This window comes from Solea solea, chromosome 12 (assembly GCF_958295425.1).
Source record: "Solea solea chromosome 12, fSolSol10.1, whole genome shotgun sequence".
Classification (NCBI taxonomy): domain Eukaryota; kingdom Metazoa; phylum Chordata; class Actinopteri; order Pleuronectiformes; family Soleidae; genus Solea; species Solea solea.
The window spans coordinates 16,882,762-16,898,219 of NC_081145.1; the positions used below are offsets into that span (position 1 = coordinate 16,882,762).

General features: G+C 37.3%; 3 protein-coding genes across 4 annotated transcripts; 1 reads left to right on the forward strand and 2 right to left on the reverse strand.

Annotated features, from left to right (window-relative positions):
- Window positions 1–997: 997 nt before the first annotated feature.
- On the reverse strand, window positions 998–1,679 carry LOC131470006 (spexin prohormone 1-like). Its single transcript, XM_058645490.1, has 5 exons — window positions 1,617–1,679; window positions 1,477–1,522; window positions 1,286–1,345; window positions 1,120–1,206; window positions 998–1,047 (listed from the first exon to the last, which is right to left on the reverse strand). The coding sequence occupies exons 1-5, from the start codon at window positions 1,677–1,679 to the stop codon at window positions 998–1,000; spliced, it is 306 nt and encodes a 101-aa protein (XP_058501473.1).
- A 3,275-nt stretch (window positions 1,680–4,954) lies between these two features.
- Window positions 4,955–7,449, reverse strand: golt1bb (golgi transport 1Bb). Its single transcript, XM_058646264.1, has 5 exons — window positions 7,309–7,449; window positions 6,683–6,774; window positions 6,415–6,593; window positions 6,246–6,327; window positions 4,955–5,533 (listed from the first exon to the last, which is right to left on the reverse strand). The coding sequence occupies exons 1-5, from the start codon at window positions 7,331–7,333 to the stop codon at window positions 5,495–5,497; spliced, it is 417 nt and encodes a 138-aa protein (XP_058502247.1). The 5' UTR covers window positions 7,334–7,449; the 3' UTR covers window positions 4,955–5,494.
- On the forward strand, window positions 7,303–15,458 carry slc35b4 (solute carrier family 35 member B4). 2 transcript variants are annotated; one of them, XM_058646263.1, is made up of 11 exons: window positions 7,303–7,444; window positions 8,825–8,926; window positions 11,093–11,206; window positions 11,308–11,410; window positions 11,519–11,568; window positions 11,683–11,764; window positions 11,951–12,008; window positions 12,335–12,444; window positions 12,629–12,704; window positions 12,788–12,863; window positions 13,881–15,458. In XM_058646263.1, the coding sequence occupies exons 2-11, from the start codon at window positions 8,850–8,852 to the stop codon at window positions 14,128–14,130; spliced, it is 996 nt and encodes a 331-aa protein (XP_058502246.1). In that variant the 5' UTR covers window positions 7,303–7,444; window positions 8,825–8,849; the 3' UTR covers window positions 14,131–15,458. The 2 variants fall into 2 exon arrangements, with proteins under 2 accessions (XP_058502246.1, XP_058502245.1); XM_058646262.1 differs by lacking the exon at window positions 7,303–7,444 and adding an exon at window positions 7,558–7,574.

Consider the following 15,458-nt stretch of genomic DNA (forward strand, 5'->3'; position numbering starts at 1 on the left):
TGGTTAAAGCTAACCAGAAATGTATGAATATACTAAATACTAAATACTACAACTCAACTGCTTGCAACAAGGATTCAGTTTGAACGGAAGTCTGTGGGGAATTGAGTCTAACAAATGTCTGTTAACATTTTCCCGACGACTTAATGGTCTCAATTGTTTGTTTCAGGTCTTATTAATTTTATAAATCATGTTCCCATTAATTCTCCAGGTTCTCTGATTTGCTCCCACAGTAAATTGGACACTCTAAATTGACCGTAGATGTGAGAGCGGATGGTTGTTTGTCTCTATATGTGTCCCTGTGATGGACTGGTGACCTGTGCAGGGTGTACCCCGCCTTTCACACTATGTCTGAGATTGACACCAGTGATGTGTGGTTAGATTTAGGTAAAAAAAGCACCTGTTCAAACAGATCATGGTTGTTTCCATAGCATCACCGTCTGCATTGTAAAAGCAGTTGTAGAAAATCATAAAAAAAGAAATTTAATTCCTGTAGAGAATGTAAAACAACAACTGTTCATGTAGATGCTGCATATTAAGTCAGCTACATATTCACGCTGCCAATCGCCTGTTTTAAGACATCCCAAAAGGTGTTCTGCTGTTCTTATGTGAGATTCACTGAACTCTTGTTCATGTTCCATGTTCTACTGTTGACCTCTCTTTGACCCATTGACGACCAGGTCAAGTTCCCAATTAAACTCAGTCCTCTTCTAGTGACCGATGATGTGATGACACCTCAATGATTGGTGTTTATCCTGGTGTTAACGACTGTGGGTGAGAATCACTTAATTGTTGCCTCGGGCTAAAAGTTGTATCACTGTGAAAGGAAATCCTCTCTCATCGAGCTGAGATGTAAGATGTAAAAAAAAAAGACAAGGCTGTTGATCTGGCGTATTTAATTACAACTCAAACAGCAATAGGCACATAACAACAAATACAAGGAGATAATAAATATAATAAATAAAAATTGTGAGTGAGCCTGGCTCTCACTTCACAAATACTAAAAATTCAGCGCCTGTTCATCCGGGTAATCGTCTAATTTGTGTCCACCTGAGGAAGAGAAAAGGTGATGAAATGATGATTTTCAGGCAGTGAGTTTGTGATGAACATCAGTGTTTTTACCTTCATCAACACGTCGCTGCAGAAGTTCTAGAAGGATCAGAGAAGCCCAAGATAAACCCAGTCCGTCACCGTTCTGGCTGTGAGTCACTACAGAGACACACAGAATAAACATAAAAGACGTACTGTAAAAAACCTATTCAACTGCTGTTTTACACACTAGACTCACCTAAATGCAGAGTGTCATCTCTGTCTCTGTTGGCGCGCTCCAACACTGAGCGATGTCTCTCTGAAAGACATCACAGTGCAACACGGTTTTCTCTTTGTGAACCTTTTATTTTAACACAGGTTAAAGATATTGGAGATATTTCATTGATCAGACTGATATCAGTGTTTATTCTGCTGTGAACGTGTTCTTACGCGCTCCTTTGAGATATAGAACAGCCTGAGGAGTCCAATTTCTCCACTGAAATGACAAATAGGTTCGTCTATGACGACAACACATTCATGATTTGATTCAGAATAAACATAAACACGAGGACAAATGAGCTGCCATTCACCTGTGGTGCAGTCCAGCTCTGGGTAAAAAACGCCACCACAAACAGTGTCACCATAAGAGACATTGTTGAACTCTGTAATGAATGATAAATGATATATATCAAATATATAGATAAAACTAAATGTATTATATTCTCAAACCGTCAAGTTGAAAACCAAGTAGAAATAATGCTTAACAACGTCACAATAGAAATAGGAAATCACAAACAAAAATATCTTAAGTATTTGTTAGATTACATGAATCTAGATATACTTTAAATAAAAACTAGTCTGTTTATTATATGTTGTTCTTTCTTAATGCCATATACTAACACAAACACACTTTCCATTATTCAAAATCGGGCTATAAGTATTATCACCTATTGTACTTAATGTAAATGTATTATTCCTGAAACTACAGACATTACAATTCTACAACTTAGTGGATAATCATTATCTGTTTACAACCAGAGAAAGTAAATGAAATGCTTTTTTTTTTTTTTTAATTAAAAAACAACAACAACTTTTAGAACAAATATCAAGGAAAAACAGCTGCACAGATTCATTAAAATTAACTTTTCGAACTTGACAAAAACATTTAAAACTTTGACTATTAATACATATATGAAGACAGAGACATATTTTGTCTGTATTTTTCCTTGAACTTTGATTATAAGGGTCTGAATATTAAAAGCACTGACATTAACAAAATAAAGTTGAGCTTAAGCCAACACCTTTTTGGTGTATTTCTTTATGTGCACAATGCTGCTATATAATCTATAAGAATGTGTATTTAATATGTGTCAACAGAAATTAATCTGCATTTAATTGTGTAAACCTGTGACCAAAATGAACTAACTAAAAAAAGTAGTAATTGTACATTTAATTGTACAAATCTTAATTGTAAAATAAAACTGATTTATTGGATTTTTTTTTCAAATAGTTATAGCTTTATTCCATATATTTGTATGTATATTTATATATATATAAATATATATTTATTCCAGTCTCTACACAGTAAGTGACAATCCTTAACGTACCCTGAACATAACACAACACAATACACACAACAAGCAACGTTTCAAGGAAAATAATGTGAGGCATAATCTTAACTCTGACAGAAAAAAACATTAATCATATTTATCATAATGCAGTAGTTGTAATTCAAATGTTCAACATCTTACAAGTAAATGGAAGTACAATGGTGAAAACTTAAATAATAAGATAATAGAAACCTAAGAAACTAATAATAATACAACTACTTTCACTCACAACATCACTTTAACTAATAACAACAACAACAAAAACCATAGCTTACTGTTAATGTTATTTTTCTGCTCTCCCTCTGGCTGTAGTTTGTGCTCTGAAATGTTTGTGTTTGTCGTCGTCGTCCCTGCTGTGATGTTAAACACCTCGGTCAGCGTCACTGATCGGGCCCATGTATACTTTGATTACGTCATACGTTGATGAGAATGACAGGTGCTGTTAAAACTGTCACTGCTCATTAACCACACACGAGAGACATTTAAACTTTAGTATTTTTAAGCAGCAGCAGCAGCAGCAGCAGCAGCAGCATGGATAAGGCTGATGTGACGACAGCCTGTATGTAGTATGTGTGGACACCTGCAGGACACCTGTGTCTGACGCTTGTCTACAACCTGCAAACGCTGACAAACCTGTTGATGCTTTCTATAAAAAAGGCTGCATGTTTATTAGTTCTCATACCTTATCCTTGTTGTCCCATAGTTTGTGCCTTTCCTCTATGTCCTCGTATTGCAGGTACCTGTGGCTACAGACCTAATGTTATATTACTATTATATAGCAGTAGTGATATTGTGATTATTTTTTTAATAATAACCTCTCTGTCCCGCTCTGCAGTTACCCGTGACTCCAGGGCTACAGGATCCAGACCCAGTTGTAGTATTCCACATTTTTAAACAACAGGGTGGACCAAAGTGCAGTACATATGATACAAATCAACTATAAGAGGGCTAAATCCAATAAAATAAGCTAAATAACACAACTCGCTCTGGGTTAAAAGCCAACGAAATTTAACGTGTTTTTAAACGAGATATGAAAACAAGAAGTGTGGGGGCCTGTCTGATGAGTATTGTCATCATTATTGTGACACTATGATTAGAATTGACAGCAGCATCCTTTGTATTACAATTCATGCCACAGTTGTCACGACCCCTAGATTTTCCAAGTCGCTTTGAGTTGAACATTTCACTCTTTACGTGGAGTTTTCAGTTCTCATTCTGGTTTCTGGTTTCCTGTCTTTGTTGATTGTCTGCCCCGCCCTAATGAGTTTCACCTGTGTCTTGTTTGTCAAACCTGTATGTGATGTCCCTAGTGTATTTAGTCTCTGTGTTCCCCGGCGTTTGTGTCTTTGGTTACAAGTCCTGTCTGTTTCTCCAGTTTTTTTATGCTCCTGCTGAACTCCCCACGTTTCTGCTACATGTTGTTTTTCGGCTTATGTTTCACTCTTTACATTTTTACTTTTGTGAAAGACTCTTTTCTTAATTGTTCATGTTTTTTTGAACACCGGTGACAGAACGACCCACCACAGACTCAGGGGAGCACAGAGACAATCAAAAACAGGTGAAACTCATTAGGGAGGGGCAGACAATCAGGGAAGACAGGACAGGAAGCAAAACCACACACAAGGTACACAGTAAAGAAAAACTCCAAAATAAAACAGGAAGCAAAGAAAACAGGAAACCAGAAACTGAACTACAAAGAAAATAAAAGTCTAAACTGAATAAATGTTCAACAAAAAGCGACCTGTGAAAACCCAGGGCTCGTGACGACAATGACTACACTTGTGCACACTCATTTCACATTATTGGCAGCAACAGTGACAGTTGGCAGTGGTGTTGATCTTCAAATAAGGCAGGGGTGTCAAACTTAAATGACCTGGGGCCCAATGAGTATCTAGTCTGGTCGAGAGGGGAGAAAAAAAAATAACTGTACAGTAGCGGGTAGGCAATATGCGTTAAAATTATAGCACAATTTACATCATGATAATATATTCAAAAACGTATTTGTTCTTGATACGGAACGGTGTATACTTCAGAATAATAATGTATTTCAATTTCAAAAATAAACAAGCTTATGTGTCAAATTTAATATTGAATGTCCTATTATTACTATTATAAAAAAATACACTGCACTAGCAAATATATATATATATATATATATATATATACACACATATATATATACATATATGTATATACACATATATAGTAATATATTCTGTCTGTATTCAGTCACCTTGCTGGCAGTTTGAAGTCAGAAGAGGTAGCAGCCCATGTAAAACTGACTATACACACACACACACATAAATACAGGATACAAATTATGAAAGACAATTTATTTCAAATACACACTTACAAAAGTTACAGTAAAACTTCTCCACAACATCTCTTTTCTACAACAGCTCAGGTTTCTTCTTTACGTCAGTGACATTTTCACTTGTTCATCTCAAATGTACAAAATTGCAGTAACACGTCATGGAGGAAATCAACAATGCTCTCAGTGACTTTGCAGGCACATAGTCTGAAGGAGTGGATGCTACAAATAGATCCAGTGGTCCCACATGATCAGTCCATCAATATCAAACTGGAATGATTAAAAAAAAAGAGGGAGAGACCTTCTTCTGACCTTATTGTAAAAAAAACAAAAAACTAAATCTTGGTAACTGTGTCCATGTGGCAGTCAGATACAAAACTGTTTCCCCTCCGACAGGAGAAACTTCATGCTAGTCAAATGTCCACAGATAAAAGTGTGTCTTCTGTGCAGAACAGAAATGTTGGTTCACAGTAATGTAGTGGCAAAAACCGAAATATACAGTCACTATTAGAAGCCATGATAAATACTGACACTCTTCAGCCCGCTGTTATACCATCGTGTTGCTCTCCCCAATTTTGTCCACCAGCTGAAAGTAAAAAAAAAAGACAATCCAGGGTTATTTATCATAATTAACATAATATTTACTGTTTAATTATAACACTAGTTATATCAATTATCGATTATCACTGCTTTACAGAATAATCATAGAATAAAATAATAAAAGTGCAACATTAAAACAGTCCAAATCCAGCAAACATCAGTAACATCAGACCAAACGCATACAGCCTGAGACGCAAAAACCCAGGACAATAAACTTTTATGTTTCTCATATAATCTAATCCTGTAAATCTAAAACATCTGTCAGCAGCCATGCTCCTCCTAAACAACATGAGCTGGTAGTTCAATCTCTTCTAATGCTGAAAACAAAAAGTTCTGTTCAATGATCCTGCGACTACACTTTCATGGATATCTTTGACCTCAAAAGTGGAGACACTGGGAATCTTCAATCTCTTTATCCCCAGAACAAAATTAAACATGCTGATTTCTCCCTGCATTTTAGGTCGCGCTAATGCCTCTTCCAGTGACAGCACTCTCGGCAGTCTGATGACGATGTCACGCATAGCATCTGCTCAGCCCTGCTTGGAACGTCGCCAGAGCAGGTACTAAAAAAAGTACCAGGTATTCTGGCTAATGGAAAAGCAAAGAAAACGTGCCGTGCACGAGTGCATCATGACTACATCACGACTACTCATCGTGTTTAATGTTCAACATGGTTTAATGTTCACCATGGTACTCACAGAACTGATTCCTGGTAAACTGAGCAAAGAGCCGAGCACAGGTACTCGTCTGATGAAGCCGACCGCCACCGGGAAAAACCCCCTGTTAAAGAGATTGAGATCAGACCATGAATGATTCACGCTGATTCCGCAATTTAATGGTTCGTTTCGGTTTTGTGTTTCAGCTGACCTGAATAAGAGGAAGAAACCGTAAATCTCCAAGACAACGCCGATGATTGGCCAGCCAATCAGGACCACAAAAACTCCTCCCAGGAAGAAACCAGTGGCTTTTGCTTTGTGTCTCTGGAAGAAGAATCTGAATGTGCGCTCCAGCCCAATGACAAAGGAAAGACCGGAGACAAACAGAATCTGCACAAAAAAAAGACACACATTAGAGGTCACAAGGCTGACGTCAGGGCAGAGATCTGACGGTTTGGTGACATCACGGATCAACTCACATTTCCAATGGCGAGGAGGGCTTTGTCGAAAAACAGCATCATCCCAAAGAAAAGGAAAAACACCCCGAACCCGGTCAGCCCCATTCCAATTTCTGTCGATTGCACAAGACAAAGGAGCTGTTTGTTATTATGTAATATTTGATAATGACACCCATCATAAACTACTGATAAAAATGGTTTGTGACAGAAAGGGCAGCTCATAGATGTTACATAGATGTTATATATTAAATACTACATAAGAACTAATATATAATATTACATCTAATATAAGAAATGTTTAAGTGTGGTAATTACAATATTTTTATTAAAGATTGTTTTAAAAAATATAGTATGAAATCAACAAAAAGATAAGACAATAATGCAATTTAGATTAAAATAAATATATATGTATACAAAAATATAAACCAAAAAACAACATTTTCAAGTCACAGATGATATAATCCAGAATAAGGGCATTACTACTTTATTTTTCATTGATACGCTGCCGTGACGTAATGAACTATGACGTCACGAAGCTCTCGAACCAATCATGTTTGAGCTTTTATCCTCACACGTTCTGCTGAACCGGATTCTGCCAGAGAGAGGCGATGTTAAAGAGACAAAGAGCAGCGAGGAGTCACACTTACTCTGCGAGTCAGTGAGGGAGATCATGGCGGCGGTGTTGGCAGCGATTCTCTAGAAGATCAACCAACCACAGCGTTTTACGTTTGCGCTGAACTTAGTGGCGACACTGGTGTCTCTACGGCAGCGGCAGCAGCAGCGGTACGATGAAGCTAGCGGTTTGTTTCGCCACGTCCTCTGTAGCTACGTAATGACGTTTTCTGCCAAAGATCGTCTATGTTAGAAAGATGACACCACCTACATTGGGGTTTTGCTCCCCGCGCACAAGAGTGTATATTCTTTTTCTTATTTTTTTCACCCCTTCTTTTCCACTTATTTGCTAGTGCTTCGTTAATGTCATACATAACTTTGTTGTTACAAAATGTTACTGAGATACACAGTTTAAAGTGGAAAAAGAATAGAGGTAGGTCAAATTATCATTTTGCTGATATATCGTCGTCCTTCCTTGTGCAAAATGGTAATCAATACGCCAGGGCAAATATATAAATATTAATTAATAAATAAATTACGGCACTCTAAAGTCCCTTCAATTTGCTGCTGTAACGATGTAAATTTTTCCACTGTGGGACAAATTAAGGACTATCTTCTCTTATCTTTTTCACTCACTGGGCTTATGACATAACAAAATTATGTAACATAAAATTATTTAATTTCAAGACTCAAGATCAAATATAATACTATTAATAACCTGAGTACAAAAAATATACAAATGTACAAAAAAAGAGAAAGAAACAAAAAAGGTAGTGTACAAATCTGTGAAAGTGATACTAGCTTAGGCTGAATAAATACACAAATCCTGCAATTTTCTTTTATTATTCAATAAGACAGTTATCATATTGCACTGCTATTCCATCTCCAATTACCGGATTATTGAAGAATCTAAATGTAAGTAAGTTTTCAAAGGTATTATTTGCATTCATATACAGTATGTAAAAGTTAAATATTATCATAGGGTTATATGTTGCATAATAACTGCTTGTATACTACATTGTTTGCATGCAGTAGGCGTTCCAGAAAAAAAGGGCAATTAGTTTGTGGGGGCCTGTGCCCCAGTAAAGCTCTAGCACCGTCCCTGGATTAGTCCCATGCGTAGTTTATGGTGTTCAGATATTAAGACACAGTGAGTGCTCTTCCTTTTGAAAAGCTCCCACCTCGACTCAACTGATGACGTAAGCACGCCACGCACAACTGAACAGTGACTAAACTATGTTCATTCATTTTTACTCTTCCGTTTTATTCTCGAGTATTTAGTCTCGCGTATGTGTGAGTTTAATACGCGACGTGGTGAACGACAGGGACACGCAGTGCTCTCCTCCCTCCCCCGTGATGTTAAGGGGTTGAACTACAATTCCCATGAGCACCGAACAATAACCTAGAGCGCCATCTCAGGTTCAGATGTGTTGGTTGGTTCAGTTGAAGGAAGAAAGACCTCCCCTAACATACAAACCGCTGTGCGTATGCAAACATGCACCGGTCAGAAACCTGCTCTATGAAGTGACACCGTTTCCATTCCATTTACAGTGAGTTGCCTCAGCAGCGAGTCACCATGGCGACTGGAATAGCCGTGGCTCTTGTGTTCATCGGATGCTGTAGCAATGTGGTGTCTCTGGAGCTGCTTGTAAGGTCAGTAACAAACTTCGTGCCTATGTGTTCTTGTGTGTTCTGACTCCCCTGGTTCTACACTTTAGAATCTACAGTAATATTAGTTATTGTCTAATATAGTACTGTTAACAACCCAGCTCGCAGGTCGAAAATGCAAACAAACATAAGTTCCAGACTTTAAATGTGGCAGACTTAAGATTTGTTGGACAGAGAAGTTAGAATGTTGAACATAACTTCAAAACAACTGATGGAAACACTTTGGTAATGCTCATTTTGTTTTAACAAATATTCAGGTAGTTTAGCTCTTCCCTTTCTGATAGGTGTTTTATCTGTGTCCATCAGAAACGGCTACTCTTTCTTGTGTTGTGCCCTCAGGGCTACAACGTTCTTGCCTTTAGGTCACACGTCATGAGCAAATGAATCCATAGGAATCTCGTGTACCTGTTTTAGGGTTGGGCGGTATACCGGTTCATATCGACAAACTAGTAATTATTTATTTTATGATTTGAATTGTTCCACATTGCAGAAGACCGGTATATGATAAACGGAACGTGGCGCAGCGAAACACTATTCGAGGGCGGACCCTTTTCACTGCTGCACCACATATGCTAAGCTGAAAAAGTGTCTGTGGTAGTTTAATTCGATCAGTTTACTCCAAACACGTCTTAAAATACCAAGGATGTATGTAGTTATGATCACATACACAACTCCACTACCCCGACGCTCTCTGTTTATATATTGAAATTGTTATATTTTTTGAAAAAAAGTCATGACTGCCTGATTACATTTTTTACAACTAAAACCAGACAAGAAGGAGCTCCTCAGTGTTGCCCCTTATCATATGACTTGCTCAGGCAGTGGTTGTATAATCAGCCACCATCCTATCCATATATCTCCAGGCCAGAGGTCTTAGAGGTCTTAAAGGTCTAGTTGTCCATCTGAAAAAAAGGTTATTGGGCTTTAGTGCTGCTTGATTCGATGAATCAATTATATGATCAATCTTCAACTTCTGAATCCTCGCTTCATGTAACAAAGAAATCATTCAAATTGAATAATTTTGGTTTGTGGAGAAACAAGACATTCAAGAACATCATCATTTCCATTCTTATATTCTACGGATCAAAGAAGTATAGGATTAACCAATTATGAAAATAGTTGATGATTGATATAGTAATCGATTAATCAAATAATTTTTGCAGCCCTAAAGCCCAATCACCTTTTTTTTTTTAAACGGATAACCAGTGAATCAGTTACAGCCATGTTGGGCTTTATAGTGGAAAAAGTAGGTTGGACCATGTCTGAGGCGAGTTGGTAGGTTATTTTGAGAGAATTAAAGGACAGAAAATATAAGGACATTAATCCCCTAGGTGTGAGAGTGACATTTATCCCAAGAACTGATACAGCTAGTTATCAATACACACAAGCACACATACTCACATTTACACAGCACACACATAATGTTGTCAACACCCTTGGGTGAGCTGTATCTATGCTCCATGGTTGTTTCTTTGAAACTTGTAACCTCACAAAACTCATGCGCTGTAATACTTACACAATATGTCTCCATGATCCTTTTCTCTACAACAATTTGTTGTTGTAGGTGCCACACCTTAATGCCACATTCTGGCTTAAATGCAACAGTGACAGTTTTAAAAAAGCAAATAAAGACTCCCATGTTTGAACAGGCCTTTCTATCACCTGAAGCGTTTTAGTGCTGGTTTATTTTGTGTACTGTCATTTTGCAGTAGCTGGGGGGTTTTGTCTTTTGTATTTTTTTTACATCATCAATTCATTATAACCGATTAATTTTGGTTTGTGAACAAACAAGACATTTGAGAGCATCATTTCCAGGTTTGGGAAACACTGATCAACATTTTGGACTTGAAAATATTATGTTCTCAAATGTCTTGTTTTGCCCACAAACCAAAATGATTTAGTCAAAATTACTTATTTGTTCTATGAATAAAAAAAAAACCCAGAAAATATTCACATTTAAGGAGCTGAAACATCTGAGTTTGTTTTAATTATTGAAAGAAACATAATAATCTAATAATTGCAGCACTAATAAACAGTCTAGAGTCTATAAACACTGATGGTAGAAATTCTATTACAATGAGATATGAGATATGAGATGATGAATAAAGATGTACTTAACTATTTTGTTGTTTTCTTCCCTTTTGTTTATAGAGAGTTTCCAGGATGCGGCAACATTGTCACCTTTGCTCAGTTTTTATTAATCGCATTAGAAGGTTTCATCTTTGAAACAAACTTTGGGAGGAAGAAACCAACAATTCCTATCCGGTAAAAAAAACCAAAAAAAACCTATACATTGAAATTCCCTTTTTCTGTCACTTAAAAGAAACCTGACACTTACACGCATGGGTCATTGTCTCTTTTTCCAGTAACTATGTGATCATGGTGACAATGTTCTTCACAGTCAGTGTGATCAACAATTATGCTCTCAACTTCAACATTGCCATGCCACTGCACATGATCTTCAGATCGGTATGGATTCCTGTGTTTCATTTGAACTTTTACATGTGACCTGTTATCACTTGACCTCCATCTGTCTGTCTGATACCCACGGTTGACCTGCTGCTTGTGTCTTTGCAGGGATCACTAATCGCCAACATGATCCTGGGAATAATCATCCTGAAGAAAAGGTATCACTGCCTTCAAATGACGGCTTGTTTCTTGCTTGCACCATCACAGTACATTCAACTTGCAGATTTAATGCAGTTATTTGCATCACACTCCCTCTATCTCTCCGTCTGCAGGTATTCAACCAGCAAATATCTGTCTATAGTTTTAGTTTCAGCTGGTATCTTCATCTGCACCATCATGTCTGCCAAACAAGTGGTGAGTCTTCTGCAAAACAACTCAATTTATCCACACTTTGTTACTGGTTGTCATTCAATGACCTCATATTATATATTCTGTGCTCGCTCTGTAGATACTGCAGTTTTGACTTGTAAAATATTTGATGCTCACATACACACACATGCACTCACAGGGTATTTGTGACTTGTTGCTTCTTTTCTGCAGAATGTGGCCAGTGAGGGATCAGAGGACGGATTTAATGTCCTCATGCGATGGCTTATTGGTGAGTTTTGGGTTCCAAACTAATTATCATTTCTTATTTTTGCATAATTAAAACTGTCCACACCTGGCATAAATTGAAATGTGTCCTGGATGCACTTCCTGTGACCACATGAGATTTGGATCTGGCTTCACCTGCCCTGTATTCAAATACACACCTAGCACATAACCTATTTTTACAACTGCCCCGATCAACCTGTTTAGTGATTACATAAATGTGTCACTATCATGGTGATAAAATATTTGCACAGACAAGCCACACAAACATGGTTAATTCATCTGTTTGAGTGATGGGGATTATGAAAATTAATATTGATATTTGTCTTTTAGGTATCGCCATGTTGACGTTTGCTCTCCTGATGTCTGCGAGAATGGGCATTTTCCAGGAGACGCTTTACAAGCAGTATGGCAAACATTCCAAAGAGGCTCTCTTCTATAATGTGAGTTTTCTTCTCGCTCTGACACGCGCAAACATTCAAACTCCCACAGGAACACGTCACACTTCCTCTGAGTTTCTACCTTGTAAATAAGTCGTTTGTCACTGTTCAATCAAATGTTTTGTATTCCTCTAATTAAATGATGTAGACACACAGATAACTCCTAATTATCTCTCTTTCTTCTCAGCACTGCTTGCCACTGCCAGGCTTCCTGCTTTTCGCCACAGACATCTATCGCCACTGTGACCTCTTCACTCAGAGCGGTGAGTGACGGGTGAAAAGTTTGTGTTTTTGTGATTTTTCTCTCTTCTCACTGATGTCAAGTGAATTGTTCTTGTTTGTGCAGCTCCTGTCGTCATCCCTGTGTTTGGACTGACCATGCCAGTAATGTGGTTCTACCTGCTGATCAACGTCATCACACAGTATCCTTTTAAAAAATGATTTTAATCTAAGAACTGTGTGTTACATAATCTTCAGTAGCTCTCAGCTTCCACAAAGTCACTAAATCTTTGGTGTGAAGCTTCTATCCTCAAAACATTGCTAGGGTCTCTTAACTTATCATAGTCAAATCTCTTGTGACCAACATAGAGTTAATATCTGATCTTAAAGCAAAGATCGATACAATTGGAAAATGTATTTTTTTAACCCAGCCTTATTAATCTGCATTGTGTGAACTCATCTGACAATAGTTAGAATGTAACAGACATTCGATTACATTTAAGTTATGCACTACAGCTTTAAGAAAAAGAGTTTTAAAAGGGAAAAAAGAACGTAAATATTCATTGATTTACCTCCTTGTGCCTCTGGACACCAGATTTATTGCTTCAGTTTAAGGAGTTACAATTAGGTCGTCCATTAAATTTGATTATTTTTAGCACAAGTTTGATTCTGTCTGAAAGATTGATTAACACACATTGCAGCTGGGTGTATATGAAGTCACACTTTGTTAAAGCTGAAAATCTCACAACAGTTGCTATCCAGATTTAATCCTCAAAACACTCAAAAAAATACATCTGATCCAACTTTATTTTCAAAGCACTTTAAAACAACCACAGTCGACCAAAGTGCTGTGCATAATAAATAAAATACAGAATAAATAAGACAAAAGCTCATACGAAGCAATAAAATACAACAGAATATGGGTGGAAATAACAGCCATTCAATAAAACACAATAAAAACAAACAACAACAAAAAACCAAATAAATTAAAATAACATCAACAATTTAAAAAAGTGTCAAAGGCCAATGAAAATAGATGACTTTTAAGAAAAGATTTAAGAGGGCCGAAAACTGATCCCTGAGGGACCCCACTTAAGAGCAGCAGTGGAGATACACAGTCACCAAAGCTGACACAGAAAGAACTCATGAAGAACATACTTGTAAATCTGTCACTGCTAATTATGACAACAGTCGTTAAAGTCTTTAACGGGCTCCTTCAGATACGTCTGCATCCGTGGTGTTTTCGTTCTGACCACAGAGTGCACCTCACTCACCGTCACCCTGGTGGTGACACTGAGAAAATTCCTCAGCCTCATCTTCTCCATCATTTACTTCCAAAATCCCTTCACGACCTGGCATTGGGTGGGCACGGCAGTGGTCTTTCTGGGTACGCTGCTGTACACAGAGGTACTGAGCAGCATATGGACAGCTCTACGTGGACCTGCCATCAAGGACAAGAAGGCTGAGTGAAGAAGATAAGAATAGAAAAGCAACAATTTTGATGGCTTGACAGATTTTGGACGACTACCCTGCAAAGATTTTTATTGGTTTAAGTCAAACTTTTGATCACATATTATTGGTTTGCATTAATATTATATGTTGTTATGTATATGTTTTGGTTACCGACATTTTATTACGCCACCTCTCAAACCTGTCTGACATGATGTCTGGTGCTTGCTGAAGACATGGTTAGTCTTAAAAGCAGCTGAATTTGCGGTAAATCCAGACAATGAAAGGTTTATATTACACTCCAGAGCACTGCAGCCCAGTGCGTCTCTTATGCTCCTCTACCATGACAACAGTGTGCAATAGTAGGTCACTTTAATTTAGACATTTTTCTATTGGCTCGCAGCACAAGAATTTTGTAGAAATGCATTGTCTCCAGGCTGACATTACCCATCCTTCAGTAAGCAGATGTTTGATGGAAACCTGTCATTTGACTGTTTCTACATCTGCAGATTTCATTACCAGCCACTGGTGTCACCAATACATATGGATTTCTGAATGTTACATTTACTACCTTTTAAATAAGGAACTATTTTAAATTAGCCGGTTTTTGTTATCTTTTTAAAAACTTGAGTATTTTTAGGATTTTTAAAGGTTTACAAACAAAACAAAACTTTTGTTGTCATCAATATGTGCCCAGTGATAATCGTGATGGGCTTTGTTATCTGATTAATTAATTAATTGAAAACCAGTTAGGTTTAAATGCATAACTAATGTATGTGCAATATCATTTTGAAACAGTTTTAATGCATTTCCAATCATCTGGATGCTGGATTTAGTTGATTAAAAGGAAGAATGTGAACTTGCATATTGATATAAAAGTGAGCCGTAGGATAATGTTCTTTTTGTGGTTTAGACTCTGTCAAGTTATAGAGCTGATGTTTTTTGTGTATAGCTCAATGATACATTATTCATATCAATCAATGTTTGGTCTATTCATGTAATCTGTTATGTGTAGTGATCATTTTCGCTATACAGATTTCACGTTGGTACCTTATTCGCCTGTATAAATGCAAAACCAAGATGAACCACAATTCACCTTTTCTTGTCTGCATTGTATGGATGTTTATTATTTACCTCATACATTGTGTGGATCAGTGGGTTTACACTGAACACAGTGATGGAGCTAGAATCAGGATTATTGAGCTACATATCATCTGTAGAGATCATGTAGCTGCTGCATCTTATTTCTCATGTGTCTCAGGTTAACTGGACCAGTGTTTGCCAACACGTAGAAACATGCTCAGGACGTTTACTTACTAATCACTCAAATTAAAATGACAACATAGCTA